The sequence below is a fragment of the Stenella coeruleoalba genome (genome assembly GCF_951394435.1).
Source record: "Stenella coeruleoalba genome assembly, chromosome: 8".
NCBI classification, from domain to species: Eukaryota; Metazoa; Chordata; class Mammalia; order Artiodactyla; family Delphinidae; genus Stenella; species Stenella coeruleoalba.
This window is the reverse complement of record NC_137154.1, coordinates 100,927,639-100,949,000: the sequence shown is the minus strand read 5'-3', so window position 1 is coordinate 100,949,000 and position 21,362 is coordinate 100,927,639. Positions and strand designations below refer to the sequence as shown.

Genomic DNA, 21,362 nt, shown 5'->3' with positions numbered 1-21,362 from the left:
AAGCCTGCATTTGAGTCCTCTCACCCATGTCTTAACCTTCCTCTCCTTAGCTTGTGGGTGACTTGAAGACAAAGACTTTTCTGTAATTAGCCATACCTGGGCGGACGTTTGGCTCTTCAGATGGACCTCAGTTGTTCCATATGCTTTCCGGTATTTTCCATTATGCAAGGTAGCTTTCCAATCTAATATTTATGTCATACTTTACAGTCTACACAATGTTCTTCCAGACATATTCCCACTAGATCCTTAAAACTTCATTGTGAGACAGGCATGCGTAATCACTAGTTTACAGATTACGTGGCAGAGCACGGCTGTGTATGCGCTTACACCTAACTGCCTCACGGACAGAACTGCTTCCAAGTTCAAACTTTTCGCAGGCTGGCCAGTCTCTGGGGTAAGGCAGTTGGATGTATTCACGTCCTCGGAAAGTGTAAATAAAACCCGAAGTGTTCAAAATTATGACACGCCACTTGATGTGAATATAGAATATCATTTCAATGTGTTCCTGGGCTAGATAAAGACCTAAACTCTGTCTTGCCCAGCTAGGTGGTCGCGCTGGGAGTCCCGCGTCTTCTCCAGGCCTCTGTGGAGGAGAGAGATGGACCTCACAGTCTACACTGCACGGAGCAGATATCCTCCGATCCCTCCCAGTCCTAGTCTGTTTCACCCCCGCCCCTGCGGTGAAGTCAACGTAAGTCACGTGACCGAGGCCCAGCGGGAGCTCAGAGGAGCCCAGGGAGACACCCGCTGGGAAAACCGCGGCTCCGCTGCAAACCGGGCAGACGGGCGAGGCCTCAGCGGCCGTTGCCAGGCCCGGAACCGGTTGCCAAGGAGGCGCCGGCCTCTCAGCGCGCCGAGAGGTTCCCGGGCGCTCCGCGCTGGAGCGCCGCTCTGAAGGGGCCAATCCCGCGCCCGCGCGGACGACGCATGCGCGTCCCCGCCTCCGCCCCCGCCCGCCGGAAAAAACCGCGCGTGCGCCTAATTAACGCGGCTCAAGGGCTCCGGGGATTAGGCTGGGCTGTACACGCAGACTGTTGAGTTGGAAGAGGTTCGTGAGATCATCCTGTAGTCTAGACGACCGAAGCAGTGGTTGTGGGTGCTTGTTAGAATTCCAGATTCCTGGGCCGTACCCGCAGCGGCCTGGGTAAGACCCGAGAATCTCCATTCTTAGATTATGCCCAGATAATTCCGGCAGAGGTGGTCCTCATTGGCTGGACCCTCCCTCTTGTTTCAAGGGATGTAGGAATTGGAGCAGAGACGTGGAGAAGTGATCAGCCCAGGGTCGTCCAGAATTAAGTGACAGAGCCCGGTGGAGGACCCGGATTTGTGGACTTGCACCCAAGTGCCTTCCCTCTGCTGTGCCCTGCTTCCCCACCTGTCTCCTTTTCGGGGCACGGTTTAATCAGGACCAGACAGGCTGGCTGGCAGGCGGTTCATTCACGTCGGTCGGGCTAACTGAAGAATGAAAGTTCCTTTCTCAGACCGCCAAAAAGTCCCACCCAGCAAGTCCACATCAAAGCTCCACTGCCTGCTCCTTAGCTGAGCGATGCTGCCTCCATCCGCCTAGATTGGGGCAACCTGGAGAATGCACACCCCCCAGGGAGCAATGGCCAGTCTGGGGAGTATACACCCCCTCCCCATACACACTCCTGTGTGGATGTGATTAGTCTGCATGTGGTATCACAGGCTTCACGCAAGAATGTCAACCGCTCCTGTGTCTGCATGCGTGTGTGTGGAGTTTGGGGCGGGGGTATGAGTTTGGATTCTGGCTCGAGTTTAGGCACATTCAGTAACAGGCAGTGGCCCCAGTCCAGCTGGATCATATGTGCTGACAGCCACTTTCAGTGGCCTGGACGGGGAACTGGACACTCCCATGCATACCCTTACGAGAAGCAGCTGGAGAAGCATCAGGAATCAGCAGAGCTGAGATCCCCGAACATACTCACGCCTGTGACGCCTGTCGGAGTCAGCAAGGCCCCCCAGGACAAAGCCTGGGGGACGAAGCTGGCCCGTGTGGTGGAGAGGGGAGGGGGCTTGGGGCTGCAGCCCAATCTGCTTTCAGAATTCCCTGTCTCCCCTGGGGGGAGAGCAGCTAGCAAAAGTGTTCTGCCAGGCTTCTGCCCATCCATTGCAATGGGTCCTCTGTTGCTCCCAAATCTCTGCCCCTCTTTATCTGTCCTGTCCCAGCCTTGCTGTCTCAAAACCTCAAGGCCTCAGCTCTTTCCAAGAAAGCCAGGAACACAGCTGTGAGTCCCTTTCCCTCTGGGGGAGGTCCAGCTCTCCCTCCTGGCTCCAGATGTAAAGGAACAGCTGTGAGAGTGGCAGGAAGCCCACTTGGCAGCTAAGCAGGGCCTGGGGAGATGAGGAACAAAGCAAGGGTAGAGACAGGCAGACAGCAGGGCTGTATCAATTCTAGAGACTGGGGGATGGCAAAAGCATTTCATCCTGTGGCTCCGCGACCGGCTGACAGGCCTCGCCAAGCCCTCAGACGCCCCCCATGCCCTGCCCATCCCAATTCTGCTGCCTGGGCCACTGGCAGGACTTTCTGTAAACTCCATTTTATGATTCCCACTTAATCTGAGAAGGGAAACTTGGATTTCTTTGTGTGTCTCCACCCCTGTCCTCAAACACACACCTCCCAGAATGAGATTTTGGAAAAGAGGCTGGTGAGGGAGAGGAAGGGAGGTGGAAGAGGGTGCTGGCGCTCCACCCTGGCATCCTCCTGCCCCTCCCTACCTCTGGAAAGTAAAGCAGGATGCAGATGCCAGGCTCGGTGTCCAGCAGACAGGGCTGCTTGGAGCACCACTTGCTCCGCCTGCTACGCCAGGGTGACAAAGCACGACTTGGCACCCACCAGGCACTGTACTCAGTAAATAATTATTTCCTGAATGACCCTGGCCCACTCTGGGCCTCAGTGGGTCTTTAACGAGCCTGTCCACTGCCGGGAGAGGGACCCACTGCTGTGGCCCACTGCGCATCCGTGTCTTCTTTACTCTGAAAGGACACAGGGTATCACAGCTGCTTCTGTTTTAGGAAAAATAGTTTAATAAGTCTGAAACCCCTTTTAGGTCCTCTCCTCCACAGAAGCCCTGTGCCAGTGCTCTTCCCATGCCCGCTGGGAGGGAGCAGCCCTTCTCTGGAGGGCACCACCCGCTCCGGGCACCGCCCGCTCCAGACGCCTCGCCCTCCTGGGAGGCCTGCTCTGGGTCTAGGCCGTAGTGGGTCCATCACTTTTGTGTAAAAAGTGAGCAGAACACGGTAATATGCCCCCTTTTCTGGATGCCATGGGGCCAGCCCACAGCATGTTCCTACCCCTTAATTAAATAGCCCGTTAAATAATCTCCCGGCGCTGGCAGAGAGGGGATGCCACAGCAGCAAGCCCCGTGCCTGGCCGGGCTCCTGCTGCCTCAGGGCCGCCACCCTGACTCGATCTGGCCTCCACCGGAGCCGCCAGGGACACAGCCTCGTCTCAGACCTGGCCTCCTCCTACCCACACAGGGGAGGGTGAGTCCCAGCTGGGACCAGGCACCCCCCATAGCCATGGATGGGGGCACTCAGCAGGGTGAGCAGACGGATGGGTACAGCTCCTGCCCAGTCAGAAGTACGTGAGGTTCTTGACGGCTCCGATTTCCAGCATCCGCTTGATGGCCAGGGCCTCTTGGGAGACATTGTGGCCTGACCACTGTGGAGACAGCCAAGGAAGCCAACTGAGGAACTCCCAGGCAGCTACCTGGCCCTCCCCGTAGGCCCGCACCCCGGGAGCTCCATTCCCCACACCGGCTCTCGGAAGGAAGACAGAATACAGGGGACGCTGGCCTGGGAGTCCAGATGCCTTGCTTCCAGTTCTGACTCTCCGTGTGACCTCTCGGTGAGCTATCTCTGGGACCACCCTCACTCCCTCAGGGTCCCCAGTTCACCAGCAGGGACCACTTACCACCATGGACTTGAGTGTGATATACTCATAGTAGTGAATGGACTGCTTTTTGTGGTGGGCGTCTGGGTAGCCAAAGCCAGCGATATGCACCAGGTCACAGAGGTGGAGGGCCAGGGTGATGGCCAACAGCCCTGTGGTGGGCTTCTGAGGGACAAAGCGTGGGGAAGATATTAGAGGGAGCCTGCTCCTTTCAGCACCTCTAGGCCAGCGTTCTGCAACAGAACCTTCTAGTATCATGGAAACGTTCTGCATCTGTGCTGTCCCGTATGGCAGCCACGAGCCATACGGGGCTCATGCAGCTAAGGAACTGAACTTTTTATTTTATTCAATTTTAATGAAAATTTAAATTTAAATAGCCACATGTGGGGAATTCCCTGGTGGTCCAGGGGTCAGGACTCCGTGCTCTCACTGCCGACGGCTCGGGTATGATCCCTGGTCGATGAACGAAGATCCTGCAAGCCGTGCCTTGCAGCCACAAAAAACAAAAAAAAAGCCACACGTGGCTCGTGGCTACCATACCGCATACTACAGCTCAACACGTCCGGGGAGGGTTTGGGCCTTTGGGGATGATGGTGGCCATCAAGATGACAAAAATGATAGTAATAATAACATGTACGATTTTCGGAGCACCTGCTGTGTGCCAGGCACTATGCTAAGCATTTCGCCCCATATGCCACCTCATCCAGTCCTCACAAAAACACTTTGAGGTACATAGTATTATTAGCCCCATTTTCCAGATGGGGAACTGAGGCTTACAACCGTTAAACAAGTCACTCAAGGAGTGGAAAGGTTCTGCTCTCCGTCTTGGAGAAACTCACCTCTCCTGGAAGCCCCGAGGCTCTCACATTTCCGGGCTGTGTGCCCTTCATGAGGGTGGGCTCTCCCTCCTATAAAGTGGGGACAGCAGTACCTCCCGCACCCCCTACCGTATGGGCTGCTGTGAGGACCTCACTTTCTCCACCCCTGAGCCATCCACGGGGATGGGCCACCTGATATTCTAACCTCACAAACCGCCTTCCTCAGCAGGGATGACCTGCCTTCCACTCCCCAGACCTTGTCAGATCCCCTAAGGCCAGGTGTTCCCCAGCTTCCCTTTCTGAGCTCTCCTATCTTTTCATGTCACTACCTGCCCCAGCCTTCCATTTCAGCCCTGTTGCTTTTACCGCCAACTGTGTTATCTCATCCGGTTCAGACCTCTGCCAAACCACACATGCGTCACCTTCTAGCAAACTCTTCTCTTCCCGTTTATTCCTGTAACTGTTAAACATATTACCGTCCACCTAGTTGTGCTGGAAACTGTCACAAATCTCTCAATTTCACCTTAAAAGAAATGCTGTAGCAGAAGAATTCTAAGATGAAGCCCAATGACCCCTTGCCCTTGAGAGTGTGTGTAACCTATGAATAGGATGAGATATATTACATTGTATTATATTGCTTAATGTGGCACGGTAGACTGTAAAATAGATAGTCCTGGTGGGCTTGACCTAATCTCATGAGCTTTTATATCTGGGTCTAGAGATCAGCAGTGGAGGAAGTGCGAGGTGTGAAGCACAAGAGGGTTTATCATGCATTGCTGGCCTGAAGATGGAGGGGACCAGACAGCAAGGTATGCAGGCAGCTCTTACATGCTGAGGGTACCACCCCTAGGCTGAAAACCAGCCAGGAAATGGGGACCTCGGTCCTGCAACCACAAGGAACCAAATTCTTCCAACAACAAGAATGAACTTGGAAGCAAATTTCACCCCCCGAGCCTCCAGAAAAGAACGCAGCCCAGCTGCCAACTTGATTTCAGCCTTGTAGACCCTGCGCAGAGAACCCAGCCGTGCTGTACTGGACATCTGACCTCCACAACTATAAGCCAATACATGGGTGTGTTTTAAGCCTCTAAACTGTGGTTATCTGTGAGGCAGGAAACAGGAAACTCAAGTTCATCCCTTCCTCTCCCTCTTCCTCCTGCCAGGAGCTGGGTTCTGGTCCTAATCTCTGGCTTCCCTCTCTAGCCTTCACCCTCTGCCACCAGGGCCAGAAAACTCCTCTTTGCTGCCCCCCACCCAACTCCATGTGCACTAGAACTCAGTGCCAGGGGCGTTGTTTGGTCTTGCCAAATGAAATCCCTTTCCCCAATTCTCTGCTTGATGGGCCCCACGACCCCTTAGGGCCCAGCTCCAGTACCACCTCTTCCAGTGGCACCACCTCCAGACAGCCCCAAGCAGAGTTCCGCCCCTCCTCTGAGACCCCGCAGCACTCGGAACAACCCTCGATCGGAGCGCTTTGCCATTCCGGGCTGCATCCTGCATGTCTATTCCGCTAGACCGAGTTTCCTTAGGGCAGAGGGCACGTCTTATTCCCCGTGCGTGCAAACTTGGGGCCTGGCGCTGAGCAGTCGCAAAAGCAGGCATTCAACCTAGGAAGCTGAATCGTAGGAGATATTCAATAAAGAATAGCATCATGGGGAGCTCCCTGGTGGCCAAGTGGTTAGGATTCCGGTCTTTCACTGCCGTGGCCCAGGTTCGATCCCTGCCTGGTTAGGGAACTGAGATCCCGCGAGCCATGCAGTGCGGCCGAAAACAAGAAAAGAAAGAATAAAATCGTTTATTCAAAACTTGGCAACCGTTTATCGAGCATTCACGGTGTGCCAACCTCTGTGATAAGCACGTCACGTAATTATCTTTTTAAATTCTAGAATGGCTTTAAAAGGTCAGTAGTCCTATTTTCCCCACCCCACAGATAAGAAAACCAAGGCTCTGAGTGGCTGACTGGCCCAAGGCCATACAGCAGGTAGCACCATGAGTCCTGTCTATGTCTGATCATTACTTCTTTTTTTTTTTTTTTTGGTGGTACGCGGGCCTCTCACTGTTGTGGCCTCTCCCGTCACGGAGCGCAGGCTCCGGACGCGCAGGCTCAGCGGCCATGGCTCACGGGCCCAGCTGCTCCGCGGCATGTGGGATCCTCCCGGACCGGGGCACGAACCCGCGTCCCCTGCATCGGCAGGCGGATGCTCAACCACTGCGCCACCAGGGAAGCCCTGATCATTACTTCTGTCTCCTACCTCACACAGCCTCTCTGAGGGCTCAAAGATACGGTGGAAGTACCTGCTTGGGAAGCTACCCAGTGTGCCAAAACCCGCCAGCAGAAGACCACTAGGGAGGGCTGTGCGAGCCGAAACCAAAACCAGAACTTGCAAACTGCACCCTGACTTCCCAAACCGTCACACTTACCAAACCATGATATGCAGGACCAACTGCATTCTCACATTCTTTTAACTCCTTTAGACCAATATGCGCCAAGACTGGACCACAGATGAAGTGATCAAATAGTAACCACAGGGCTCAGCCTGGGCTCCATATCCTAAACATAAGATTACTGACTGTTGGGACTGCCCTGGCGGCCATGGCTCACGGGCCCAGCCGCTCTGCGGCATGTGGGATCTTCCCGGACCGGGGCATGAATCCGCGTCCCCTGCATCAGCAGACGGACTCTCAACCACTGCGCCACCAGGGAAACCCAGGACTCCACGCTTTTACTGCCGGGGGTGCGTGTTCAATCCCTGGTCGGGGAACTAAAATTCCACAAGCCGTGCGGCCCGCGGCCCAAAAAAAAAAAAAAAAAAAAAGACTACTGACTGTCCCAGCAAATCCCCAGTGTACAGATTCTGATCAGCGCCTGCCAAAGGCATCCTCTTCTTCTAGCACCCAAGCCCTAAACATACCCTTCCCTGACTCCCCATTTTGGAGATGCCCCAGAGCATCTCAAGAGTGTGTGCCCTCCCTTGCTGTAAAAGCCAGAATACCTGCCTCTGATCACAGGTGTGCGCCTGGGGGCCGTGTGCTGCCGTCTCTGCTATTGTTTTCCCCTTGCCTGGGGTCCTCCCTGGCCTTCTGGAGCCTCTAGGAAGTCCCTCCTACTTCCCACAGAGAACCCCAGCCCTCTGGCTCCCCGTCCGTCTGCAGCCCGTCGTCACCTGCTTAATCTTGTACGGCTGCTGTATCGGCAGGCTCAGCAGTTTGTCAGCTGCAATCTCCATGAAGAAGGGGTTGAGAATCCGAATCTGTTTGGGGTTGACGTCCCAGATGAGGGGAGGCTGTTTCCAGAAGCCCTTTCGCACCTAGGCGGGTGGGGGTGGGAGGGAGAGAGCCAGTGGGTTGAAACGGGGAGGGGGAGGGGCTTCTCCAGGGGACGGGTCCCCTGTGTTGACGGCACAGGCCCTCGGGAGCGCGGGGTGACGGGAGGGACGTGGAGGCCTACACCAGAGGTGGGAGAGGAGACCAGAAGAGAGGAGGAGGGAGAGAGGGGAGCGGCGCACCCCCCAGGGGAGGCCAGGTGCCATGGTGTGTAGAGTATGGGCTCCAACCATTGTCCGCTTCCAAGTATAGCCATGCAGGTAGAAGGGGCCAGCTGAACACGTGGCAAAAAATGGACAGTCGGACAGTTCAGCTGTCAACTGGATGGCAAAGAGACAGAGCGGACTTTCTGGAGTCCACCTAGAAGGACAGAGATCTCGACTGTTCTAACTGCCTCCACCTGGAGATGACTACCAACTGGTCCCTCTGCTGCCAAGCTTCTCACCGGCAAACATATTTTGGCAGTTCTTCTGTCCCAAGCAGCCTCGAGCTTAGGGTGCCCTTCGCTGCTGCTGTCTGACCCCTGCAGTAGAACACTGAGTTCACACCTTCCCCTTACTGGCTCCTGAGGACCGTGGGGCACACGTGATGGAGCGGCAGGGCCTGACCCGGGCGGCGTCCCCATCCCCAGGCTGCGACCTCACCCCTGCCAGTCTCTCCGCTTACGCGCTTCTTATCACTCAGGATGCTCTCAATCCAGTGGAAGTCCATGGCCTTGAAAGCTACCATGACAAGGAGCGTGTCAGGGTTGTCCTCCACTTTGGGATTGAAGTGGGCGGATTCAGGGTAGAAGAGACGCATGGTGGTCTTGGAGCCCACATCATTCTCGTAGCCAGCCACCGGTGCGCTGTTTAACCTGGGAGGCAGGGAGGAGGATGCCCGTCACCTAGAATCCCACTGGGTCTGTTTACCGTCGCCTCCAAACAGAAGAGGGAAGGGCGCTCATACAGACCTGATGACCACGTCGTACTTGTTGATGGCCTCTCCCAGCGAGCTGTTGCGCAGCCGATGCCCGTTCCCCACCACCACGCAGCGGCGGCACTTGAGGCTGCCCCGGGAACAGGGTGGTAAGACCCAGAAGGAGCCCCTGCTCCTGCCCCGGTCTGCCCAGGCCCCCTCAGCCCCTCAGCCCCTGGCCCCCACGGACCAGGCCTCTCCAAGGAGTCCTGCTTCTGGTCATGCCGAGCCTGCAGCCCTGGGCTTTCAAGGGGGAGGAAACTGAACAGAGCACGGAAGAGAGAGAGGAGGAGGGAAGGTGCCTGGGGAGTACCAAGAAGAAACCCCATTTCGGAGCCCCCGACTGCTGCCCAGGCCTGCCTGTTACCATGGCAATACCCTCAGCAGCCTCTGCCCACTCCAGCAGCCTGGTACCCAGGCTCAGCCGCCGTGGGGACTGGCGTGCCCGCCTCCCCTGGAGACAGGCAGGCTCACTGGGAGGTGCCAGACCATGACGGTTTCACACTGGGGCAGGAGGGAGGGTCTCCTCACCTCTGGATGCTCTCTGGAAGGGAGTAGCTGGTGACGGCCAGCACCCGGAGCAGTAGGTCTTCTACAAAAGAACCGCAACGAAGGGGCTGATCTCCAAAGGCTGTCAACCCTCCCTGCCCCGCCCCCAGGATCTAGGCCTGGCTGAGAACCTGGGCGCTGGGACCACGGACAGCAGGAAACGGGAAGCTGTGCGGCCAAGGTGAGGCCACCGTGCCCACCTGACCAGGCGGATACTTACCACTCCCCTTGGTCCCGTAGGGCAGCTCGTAGGCAGATGGCGTCTTGACCCAGAAATAATCCTTAAGCTGCAGAAAGACGGGCTGTTCTCGGGAGTAGCTGTGCCGAGGTGAAGGCAGGGTGGGGATGAGAAAGAGATTCATCTTCATGCCAGAAACTGGGTCAGACCCCTGACTCACATTACGTATACACACCGAGGCCTCTCCCTCCCTCACAGGCTGACCCTGGCCCACGTCCACCAGCACGGTTCCCTCCATCTAGCCGGCACCCAGGCCCGCCCCGCATCCTCACATACTTGCCAAAGAGCTTGGAGGCCATCCTCTCCGCCTCACCCTGGAGGCATGGCTCCTTCTTCCCTGGGATGGGAAAATAAAAGCTGGAGACAGAAAAGGAGAGAGGCAGGCGCTCCAGTCAGACCTCCCGGGCCCGGGGGCCAGCTTTCCAGGCAGCCTCCACCTCCTCCCAGGGCACGCCGGCCCCAAGGCCCCGGAGAGCAACTCTCCGGCTGCACCGGTGTCAGCCCAAGTCCCACTTTGAAACCAAATCATTGCAAAGCCAGTTCTTTGTTCTCCTGAACTCCCTGGGTGAGGACCCCGGGGAGTCATCCCAGGTCCTACCCCCCAAAACCCACCAACTCCCCTCACAGAGGATCCTGGGCTAGTAGTGTATGGGAGAGGTCATGCCCTGGCTCTCTGAACCCTCCTGTCCCCCCACTAGGTCCCCACCTCATGACGCTCCATCCCTGAGCCCGGTTCCCAAGAAGAACCCACGGAAGGACATGAAAGGTGGACTCACAGCTCAATGTACCTGTCTTCTCGGGAGATGGAGTACCATACCATGACGACCAGGACCAGAGCCAGCGTGGCCAGGAGTTTCCAGCCTGCAGGGCGAACGCACGGAAGAGCTGGAAGCAGAAACAGGGAGGCACAGCCCCAGGCCCCCTTCTCAGCTGCCTCAGCTGGGGCCCCTGCAAGGCCGGCTCACAGCAGGCCCTCGCCTGGCCCTAGTTCTCTGGCTCAGGGCTTGGACCCAAGTGTCTCTGCCGTCCTTCAGGATGAAGACAGGGGCCCCTGGCTCCGTGTCGGTCCCTCCCCAACCCCTTGCTTCTGGGGAGCCCACCCCGCAGGGTGGGGAGCTCCTGGGGAATACTCACGGGACTTGCTGATCATGTTTCTCAGGTGCCAGGGTTCCTGGGGAGAGCTGTCATCCCGGCTGCCTCGGGCCACCTAGGAGGCAGGAGTCACAGGTGTCTGGTCAGCACCACGAACACTGTCGCCTAGACACTGGAGCAGGGCACACCCACAGCCTGCCTCTTCCCGCCTCCAGAAAGCACCAAGCTGCTTCCAGGGCGGCCATCCAGGGAGTGGCCCTCCTCACCCTGGGCATCTCCCTAACCCCTCAAAGGCAGCATCAGCGGTCCAGGCGGGGCCTACGCCCCAGAGAGGGAAACCAAGTCCCACCCTTCACGAATTCCGTCCCAGGCCAGACCAGCCTACCACAGCCTCCCCGGCATGGTTCCCCCCACTGTGTCCTATCCCTCACTTGGACCTCGGAAGGGTCAGCTCCAGGAAACAGATGTACCTCCACCCATTTTCTACATGAAAGTTAAGCTAACTGTACAAGGGCGTGATTCACATTGTACACAACTGAAGTTTATCTTTTCTCCACATCCAAGGCATTCCCTTGGTTCTGGCCACCGTCCACGCCTCTATCATCAATCTCTCACCATTCCACCTGAACAGATCTGCTCGGGCCAGGCCCTGGGGTGACTGTGGGACCATCAGATGGTCCACAAGTTCTCTTGCAGCCCTTCTAGCCTCTGGCTGAGTCCAAACAGAGTCCAAGCCCTCACCACCAGGTCCATGGGGGAAACTCAACGGAGGCAGGCTGTTTGAACAGGAGCGCGGAGAGTGAGAGGGGTCTGGCTGGTCAGAGGAGAGAAAGGAGACCCTTTCAGGTAAGGGCAGAGGCTGGCAAGGTAAGGACAGGGCTGTGGGAGGGGTGAGTTGCTACATGCACGTCAACAGCGAGGCCCCTCCAGTCGCAAAGCCAGCCAAGGACCGTGTTTCTGAGTCACCGGGAAGAAATCTCTGCAGCTTTCACAGCCACACAGAGAGGCACGGGATGCGCGCAGAGCGCCAGCTTCTTCTCTCCATGACATCCTCCCCAAGGATCTGGGTTGTAGGAATCAGATGGGCCACATACTAAACACAGATTCCAGGGCCCTTTCCGGGGATAGGTTCAGCCAGCTGGGGTGGGACCTGGGATGGGCATCTTCACAAGCTGCCCACGTGGTTCTTTTGAAGGATCAGGAAAGGGAGGGAAGCCCTAGTGTTTGTGCTCTTTTGGGGAGAAATGAAAAATCTCAAATTATTTCTCAATGGTGGGGGACCGCATCTGGACGAGGTCTGGTTTTGGTTAGAAATCATAAATCGATTATCCTCCGTAACACTGTCCTGTTATGGAATCGATGCTCTGCTCCCAGGGGTACTCCCCAGGCTCCACCCTGAGTCCGCAAATACCCAAGAATGAGAGTGTTGAGGGAAAGAGAAAGCCGGGTGGGGGAAAGGGATAGGGGTGGGGACCAGAGCCAGATGTTTTCAGCAGGGTCAGGAGGGCCCATCTCTGAATCCCAGTGGGGATGGGGGCTGGTCCTGTCCAGTAAAGAAGAGCTCTAGAGTTGTAATCAGCAGACCCCAGTGAAAGTCAAGACCTACTGCTTTTCCGAGGGTGGCCTGCCTCCCCGACCTACCCACAACTGCCAAGTCATGCCCTACCACGTTATCCCCTTCACACGCTTCTCCCGATCTGTAATTCGTTTAGTTACTTGCTCTCTGTCTGTCTCCCCCACTGCACATAAGCCCTGTGAGGGTAGGAATCGGGTCTGTCTTATTCCCAGCTTGAGCCCCAGCATGTAGCACACTGCCTGACACACAGCCAGCGCTCAGCAAGTATTGAATGAATAACGTGTTGGGTTATCTTGGGGGAGTCACTTTTCCCTCTCTGACCCTCAGTTACTTCAGCTGTAAAACTGGGAATTTGGCCTAAGAAATGCTTGTGACTCAAATATATTTATCAGATCTGCAGCCTGAGCCTCACCAGGGACCTTATTAGAAATGTATAATCCCGGACCCCTCCAGAGGCACAAATCAGAAACTGCGTTTGCGTAAGATCCCCTGATGACTCACATGCACATTCGAGCTTGAGATGCGCTTATCAAGATGGATGTCCTTGACCTTGGCGGAACGGGAGGACTGCAGTATCTGGGTCCCATAACTGGAAATTCTGACTTAAGTGGTCTGGCCTGGCACTGGAATGTATTCAAGCACCCAGGGGCAATTCTAACCCAGCCAAGGTTGAGTACCACTGGTCCGGATAATGGCGAAAGCACGGTTCTCAATCTTTGATGTGTACGTTCTGATTCAGTGGGTGTCGTGGGTCCAACATTCTAACCGGCTCCCAGGTGGTGCTCTGCTGCTAGGCTGGGACCGCACGGAGAGCTGCAAAGCTCTAAACAAGATCCTTCAGGCTCTCACATTCTTTACATTATGAACTGCAGCCTCTCCCACCCTCCGTGCTCTCAGTCCTTTCTGATCAGGATTCAGTCCAGCGTACTCCATCTCCCTGTAACAGCAGGTCACAGCACTCGGGGCACAAGGCAATCACCTGAGAAGCTGAGGCATTTACTGACATCTAGACCCCACTTTCCAAGTCTTATTTAATTGGTTGGGCATGGGGCCCAGGCATTGGCCAGTAAAAAACCAACCAAACAAAAAAAGCTCACCTTTCTGGTGATTCTAACATGCAGCCAAAATGGAGAACGCTACAGAGAGTGTGTTGTGCAGTAACTGAAGGTCAAGGACTCAGCTGTCCTCAGTGAAGGAGAACTTTGGTGGTCGGAGGTGATGGGTCCTGAACAAGAAAACTACTCTTTTTTGACCTCTTCCCCAGTAACGTTCTGCACTTTCCTCCTAAACTGTGCTGGTCTTATGCTAAGCAGACTGGCTAGTCCTGGGGTCTGCTCCGAGAGACCCCCAGGGATGTCATCCACCTACCCACCCCCTCCCCTTGCTGGCCAAGCCAAGAGGATGGCTCAGCCCCCAGGATTCCAGGGGCGCGGGCTTCTTGGGCTGCCTGCTGCCTCTGGACAACAGGGAGCCTTCTCCCAGCAGCCGTCCCCACCCCAGGGACAAAAGGACAGAAGAAAAGTCACAGCAGGGTACCTGGGCAGGAGAACAGAAATCTCGTCCACTCATGTCCAAGGTGCAGCAACCTCTGCCTGCCACCAGCTGCCCAGGAGACTGGCTCACCCGACCCGCTAGGTAAAGCTGACCCCAAGGCGGGAAGGCTGTGTGCCCTCCCGGTGCTCTGCTAAGAACCACAGCGTCCCCCGCTGCAGCGAGGCTGCTGAGCCCTGCCACGGAGTCGCCAAAGGGCAAAACTGGAGGACGCGGTGAAGAACAGAAGCCTCCTGCTGCCTGGCGCTCAAAGCCTCACACAGCAAGTACTCAGTGGGTACCCGCTGTACCAAGATGAACAGAACTGGACGTCACCCATGGACATGGCATGACGCCAGGCCCCTCCAAGCCCTTGGGCCCATCAGAGGGCTGTGGCTTAATGTTCCTGAGAAGGGGGATGGGAAAACCAGTGGGGCAGAAGCCGTAATCCGTGTCACTGTCCCTCAGTCCTGTGGGGAAAACCCGGAGCTGCCTGCCTGCCACCTCTAGACTCACCTGCCACTCCTGGCCCACCCGGATACTGGGTTGGGTCCCCGCCCACCTTTCCAGCATTGCTCCCAACCAGTGATCCCCCTCGGCCTTGCTGCTTCCACCTCTCCCCCCTCCTCTGCTTCCTTTGACTCAGAAATATAGTCAAGTCTCCCTGTGCCTAAAACAAAACACCCCCCCTCTCTGCTTCTGTCTCCTCCTCAAGCTACCTCTGCCTCTCCATCTCGAGCTCCAGTGGTCAGACTCCTTAATCTGTGCTACATGCTCGCTTCCCACTCAACCCTCTGCCCTACTCCACCCCTGAGCCTTGTCTGAGCTGAAATCGCTCTTGCCAAAGCCTTCAGTGGCCTCCTAACGGTCAAACCTGAAAAAGATCTATTCTCGCTCTTCCCCGTACTCTGAAGCCTTTGCTACGAACAGGCCGATGCTTCCAGGTCAAGACTCTCTCCAGGTTTCCTCCAAACTGGCTCCACCTCCTTTAAGTGCTGGCATTCTCCAGGGAGCTGCCCTTGAACCTCTGCTCTTCCTCTACTTGTTTACACAGGCCAGGTTCATTCATTTTCAGAGGCTTAACTACTACTCAGACCCTGATGATTCAAGCTCTTTTTCAGCTCTGTAATTTCTCTCCCAGATCCTGTCCTAATATTTCTAATTTTCTATGGCTCATCCTCCCTGGAGGATCTTAAACTAGTCACCCGTAACACGTCCACAACTGGACCCGTGTCTCCCCGTTCCCCCCCACCCCACATTCTCATCAGCTCATCCGCCCAACATCTCCTTCGCCTTCGCACCATCCCTACGAAACGCTACCCATTCTACCCCCAGTTCCTCATTCCAGCAAATGTTTGCTGAACTCCCACTAAACGCTCGCCATTATAGGAGGCACTGGGATGTGAAGCTTGATAAAGTTCAGCGCAGCGTGAGGGCCACATAGTCTAGAGCCTCAGAAGTACTTCGGAAAGCAGGCTGCATCTCCTCTTCTTGAGCCACAGGTTGATTCCAGATCTCACCCCAATTTATCTGCTTCCTAACTGGTCTCTTCACCACAAGTCTTTCCTCACTCAAGCCTCTTCCTCAGAACTTCCAACACGGTATCTTTCTCAGAAATGGTTTGGATCAAACCACCCTCCTGCTCCAATCACACCCCATTCCTTCAATGAAAAACCAAAGCTTTTTAGAGGCAACCAGGGCACTTCAGTCCCAGGCCCCAAGGCCTGCGTGTGCATCTCGGAGCTCCTGCCACGTGCGCTGCAGGTGCCGTCTTCTTCCACAACCCCACCTCTGCACGGGCTTTCCTCCAGCAGGAAGACCCAACGCAGCCCCCGTTAGCCTCAACAATCTCACTCCTTCTGCAGCACCGGCCCCTCCTCTACGAAGTGTTTTCTGACATTTCTAAGCAATGTTTTTCTTTCCACAAAAAATTGTTTATATCTTGATTTTAGCACCTAATAGGTAGTAAACCTTTTGTATTATATAATTACTATTTTCATGGCTTGCCCACTATCCTCTGACCTCTGAAATCGGAGGCTTGATTATACCAAGAGTCTACCAGAGCACCTAGAGAAGATGCTTTATCACATAATATAATTTTATATCACATTATTATGTGTTTTCGTATCTTGCCCATGAGACTATGACCTCTGTGGTCCAGGCCTGCATTATATCTTCAGACTCTATTACAGTGCCTAGGACGTAGCAGATGTTTTATAAAAATCTGACACACGAGTAATAAGATGAGACTAAAAATGTATGGCATCCCTTACTGATCCTGACATGTACTGTGCACTTACTGTGTGCAACACCAGGGGGGTGCCAACCTCATTGCCATTGCTTTGGGGACCAGGTGAGTCATCACTGTGGAGGCTATCCTGTGCACCACTGGGTGGTTACCAGCACCGTGACCGCTGCCCACTAGAGGCCAGTATGACCCCCACTCTCCAGTTCTGACAACCAAATGTCGCCAGACATTACCACGTATCGAGAACTGCTCTGCCAGGTACTCTTAAGGGCTTTCCGAGTATGATCTCAACCCTATGAGTTAAACACTATTATTACCTCCATTGTGGAGACAGGGAAGCGAGGTGCAAAAAGAGTCAGCAGCTTGCCCAGGGTCGCCGAGCCGGTGAGGAGCTTAGCTCCAGAGGCGCATTCCTAACTCCTGCCCTCCGCCGCCCCTAAACCATCCTGTGAAGACGCCAAGATCCTCAGAGGGCCCACCTGCAGCCCTCTGGAGCAACAGGAGGAAGCTGCCCTCCGTCACATCAAAGTCCTTCAGAGGCTCCTGACAGCTGAGAGGAGCCTCCTGCGCTCCTTCCCAGGCGAGTCGCCTGGCCCCCTGGAAGCCCTCCAGCGTGTCTTCAAAGCCTGCAGCTGTATTCATGGGATCACCAATGCCCTCCATCTGGACACCAGACTTCCACAAGTGCTGGCAAAGACCGCGTTCACTTTCTCACGGCCATGCCGCTTCACTGGCAGGGAACCAACACCCCTCAGCTGGTAAGCCAGGTCTCCTGCGCCCTGATCTCGTGTGGCCTCCCTCTGGAACCAAAGAGCAGGACTGCGCTACTACAGCTGCTTGCAAACGTCTCATCTCGGGAGTCGCCTGCCATGTTTCCAGCCTGTTGAGGTGTGTGAGTCTCGACAGCGCCAGCTAACCCACAGCGATTCCTCTCAGCTTAGAGTCCTCTGCCGTTATTCCTGGGGGCCTTGAGCTGGACGCTGAACTTGATGTAACTAACACAACTGCGAGGCGAGGCGAGGTGAGGACACAGGCCACTGGAGTCGCACTGTGTTGTGATCAGCCACTCTTGGGTGCCGTCAACTAACCACGATTCTCCAGAATGGGTCACCTGTATCACCCCTCCTCAGCTCAGAAACCCTCCACGGCACCCATCCACTCAGAAAGAAAGGCCAAGCCCTTGCTCTGACCTGTAAGAACGCACGTGATCTCCCCACCAGCACTTCTCTGCTCTCCTTCACCATTTCCCTCATTTAGTCTGCTCTCCTCAGACGGGCCTCATTGTTCGTGACTGGGCTAGGCCCACTCCCTCCTCTCCGGCTGTTCCTTCAGCCTGGAATGCTTTCCCCCTAGACACAGGCTAGGTATCTACCCACTCAGCTCTCCACTCATCTTCTCCACCTCTGGTCAAAAATCCCCCCTACACCTCACATTTCAGATCCCTCTCCCTGGCTTGCGAAAAACTTTGGCTGTCGTTTTGTTCGATGCTGTATCACCGATGTCTAGAACAGTGACTGGTACACAGCAGGCTCTCGACACAAGTTTGTTGAATTAACTTACTCATCGGGAACTACACCGCCACAGAGCAGGCAGAGCAAGAGGGGAAGAGGCGGTAGCAATAGGTCAGATACCCACTCCAGCCCCTCTGGCCTGGCCGCTGGCTAGACACAGCCTGAACAGCACAGTGTGATCCGCAGCCCCAGTAGGGAGGGAGCTGGTCTTGGCCCGGGGCTCTTGTGAAGCGGCAGAGGGCAGAGTAACTGACCAACTGCCTCAAGGCCCACCAGTGGGCAGATGGGGCACCTCTCCAGCCATCTAAGCTTGGAGGAAAGGGGCTGCAGAGGCTTCCACCTGCAGGGCAGGAAGGCTCTCTGCTCCCCACCTTGGGGGTCCACAGGATACCCTCCACCCCCAGCAGGCGTCTCCAACAGCCCAGGCCTGCAGCCTCCTGCAGAGAAACACTGTATTCTCCACTTCAGCAGCTACCAGTCACAAGACACCACAAAGAACCACGTGAAGATCATACTTCTGGAGTTGGCCAGGGTGGGGCTCGAGCTTTGAATTCCACTCGCTGGGTAAAAGAGCTTAAGTGTAGTGACGGCGTGGGGAGTCAACAGTACAGGTTCATGCCCACAATAAATTAAGAAAAACTCCGGTGTGGCCGTCGACCTGCGCCAGGCTCCCGGGCACGATTCCCTCCTCCTATCTCCCAGCCAGGGGCCAGTGAATCTAGCCCCAAGAAGCCAAAGCTGAAGGCCCTACAGGAACTGGGGCTTGAAACCACCAGTACGGCCAGTCCCCTCCCTCCCTCCGGCCTCCAGATGCCCCTTCTGAAGATGGTGGACTGCACCTGCCCCGCCGCGCCCCAGCAGGTGAGGTGGCCGCAGCCTCACGTGGCCGTGGAGGACTTGCATTGCGGCTAGTCAGCGCTGAGGAACGCTGTCTGCGGGGCCCATGCTCGGGATTCCAAAGACTCACTACAAAACAAAGTAAGTAAACTATCCCCTTAAAAATTACTTACATTGAGGCGGCAGCCATCATTGAAAAAACACTTTTTCAGGCTGTTTTGTGACCAGAAAGCACAGCACTAAGGACTGAACCGTACATGGAGCAGAACTGGGTGGCCACTGAACTGAAGAGGTCCCGGGTGACCCCCGAGGCCTCACCACACTTCCTAAACACACCCTCCCCTCCCCAAAGATAAGAATCTCAGCTCACATGCCCCCATCTGCACCCCAACCCCGTTTGAGGATGGAGGACGAGGCAAGGTTAGTGCCAGGAGTTTCACATCTGAGTCCTTGTCAGGGGGGTCGATTACAGTATAAATGTTGGGGGGATCTGGAATCATTGTTGGGACCCAAGCACAGGCTGCTCTCCCCAGCCACCCCTCAAGGATCCTGGCACTCACGCTTCCATGCTGCCTCTTGGCACCGGGTCCCAGATTACCCAACCACTCCCTCAGTCTGTCCCACCCGGTCGCCCTGTTTCATTTCCTCTGTAGCAGGAACACCACAGTGTCTCCCGTACTCACAAGATCATAGGACCCAAGAAAGCAGGGACTTCTTGTGGCCCACAGTGTCTCCAGCACCAAATGAAACACCTGATGTGTGGTAGGTAACTGACGAATATTGAAATGAACAGATGTCTAAATGAATGAGCAAATTAGCAGAACAAGTGTGAACAGAAGGTTTCGCCAAGTTAAAAATTTCCACACCCTTACTTTGCCACGACCTGGTCAAACAAGGGGCCAGGGGCTTGTCAGACGTCAGCCCAGGACCTGGCAGACCCAACCGGTGCCACATTTGTTGCCAAAGGCACATTGCTATGCTCACAAACACACCCTTATACCAGAAGGTGTTGTTTCTACAGAACTGGCGAGGGTTAACCTTTGACTTCCTTTAATCACTACCAGCTCCAAGGTTGCTGGACAACACTGCGAGCTGATGTCAGTATACTCTGTGGAGTCCCAGGAGAGCTAGGCCTGGAGACACCCTATTACCCAGGAAACCTCCTTTCCTCCTTACTCGCTCAAGAGGGCCAGCCTGGGCTAAAACCCCAGCCAGCAAGCCCCAGACCTCCAAGTACCCTTGGTCTCCTGGAAGCAGAGGAAAGGGGTTTGGACGCAGACCTGAGGTCCAACCCAGCCTCTGTGATCACGGGCCGGCTGTCCCTGGACAAGGTCCTGTATCTCTTGGGCCTCAGATTTCCCATCTGTAAAATGGGAGTAGCAAGAACAAGTTTTGGGAGGTGTGGGAGCCTCAAAACATATCCCAGGATTGAAAGCCCGCAGCCTTAGCACCGGCTGAGCCCAGAGCAAGCACTGGGCCCCTGGAAGCTGAAGGTGACTCCTGGTCTGGGCCTCCCCCCAGTGCGTGGCAGCTCCTCTCCACTCCAGGTCTGCCCCAGGCCAGCACGGGGAGCAGTCCAGAGCTCCCACCTGACACCACAACCACGACTGCACTCACCTCTCCTCCCAGCCGCTGGGTCCACTGCACTCATGGCACGCACGCAGCTGCCCAGGCAGACGGGGGACTGCCACCCAGACTCTGCCGGCACTGAACGTGGATCCCACGTACTAGCCAGGTTCAGGGTTGCCTCGCTGGGGTGGGGAGGATCATGGGATGGAGGAGAGAGATGAGGCTTTGTTGGAGAAGCCACTCTCCCTTTCCGGGTACAGCACCTCCTAGAGAAGGTGCCCAGACCCCTGATCAGAGCCCTCTCCTGAGCGGTGCCCCCTTTGCAGAACAGCTGCTCACAAAGCTCTTCGGCCACAGGCAGAGGCAGTGGTACAGTGGTGCAGAGTTCCAGACTTGGACAAGTCAGAGAAGGCATATCATCAACAAATACCTGGATGGAGCAGTAATCCTTCCAACCAATTAAGAAAAAGACCAAGGAACCAAAGAGAATATAGCAAAGGACAGGAAAAGCAATTCGCAGCTCAAACCCACACACCTAACAAACGTGGAAAGATGTTCAGCCTCATTCAGTGACCAGGGAATGCAGGTTAAAACCGAATATCACTTCTTGCACATTTCGCTGGCAGGCGTTCATTGACATAAAGGCTTAGCGTTCACTGACATAAAGGCTTTGTTCATTGACAAAAAGTACTTCATAGTATCTAGTAAGGCTGAAGGCGTGCATACGCTATGAGCCAGCAATTCCACGTCTAGGTGTATCCCAGTGTGACCTGCCTTTGTACGTGTACACACACTAAGGATGTTTACTGCAGCACTGTGGCAACAGCAAAAGAATGGAAACACCTTAAATGTCCAAGAGTGGAGGGATGGCTGAACAAACTGTATCATCACACAACTGAACACAGCCATTTAAACGGAAGAAAGTACTCTCTATGGACCTATTAGGATAAACCTGATGTTTAAGGTTTTCAAAAAACTGTAAACAGATACTTATAGTATGGTCTCATTGATTTAAAAAACACACAAGACTATATATAGCGCGTGTGAGCTAAAAGAATTTAAAACAAAACAAAACATGGAGGAATCACCCAACTCTTGGTGACCATTACATTCCAGGAAGAGATCGAGTAAACTGGGATGGATCGTGAGGACGGGGATTAGTTCTATTCAGACAGAAGATGCAAAAACATGAGCATTTGT

General features: G+C 55.2%; 1 protein-coding gene across 6 annotated transcripts in view; it reads right to left on the bottom strand.

The window, feature by feature from the left end:
• Nucleotides 1–3,030: 3,030 nt before the first annotated feature.
• Nucleotides 3,031–21,362, bottom strand: part of ST3GAL4 (ST3 beta-galactoside alpha-2,3-sialyltransferase 4) — a 40,600-nt gene continuing 22,268 nt past the window's right edge. For 2 of the 6 annotated variants that reach the window (XM_079930871.1, XM_079930870.1), the window contains exons 2-11: nt 10,934–11,006; nt 10,576–10,684; nt 10,076–10,156; nt 9,782–9,879; nt 9,544–9,604; nt 9,008–9,103; nt 8,722–8,911; nt 7,896–8,039; nt 3,935–4,078; nt 3,031–3,682 (exon numbers count right to left, since the gene is read on the bottom strand). In XM_079930871.1, coding sequence (XP_079786997.1) covers nt 3,596–3,682; nt 3,935–4,078; nt 7,896–8,039; nt 8,722–8,911; nt 9,008–9,103; nt 9,544–9,604; nt 9,782–9,879; nt 10,076–10,156; nt 10,576–10,684; nt 10,934–10,949 — 1,026 coding nt within the window. In that variant the 5' untranslated portion in view covers nt 10,950–11,006 and the 3' untranslated portion in view covers nt 3,031–3,595. The remainder of the gene's footprint in view (nt 3,683–3,934; nt 4,079–7,895; nt 8,040–8,721; nt 8,912–9,007; nt 9,104–9,543; nt 9,605–9,781; nt 9,880–10,075; nt 10,157–10,575; nt 10,685–10,933; nt 11,007–21,362) is intronic. The other 4 variants (XM_079930872.1, XM_079930873.1, XM_079930875.1 and 1 more) reach the window with 4 other exon arrangements.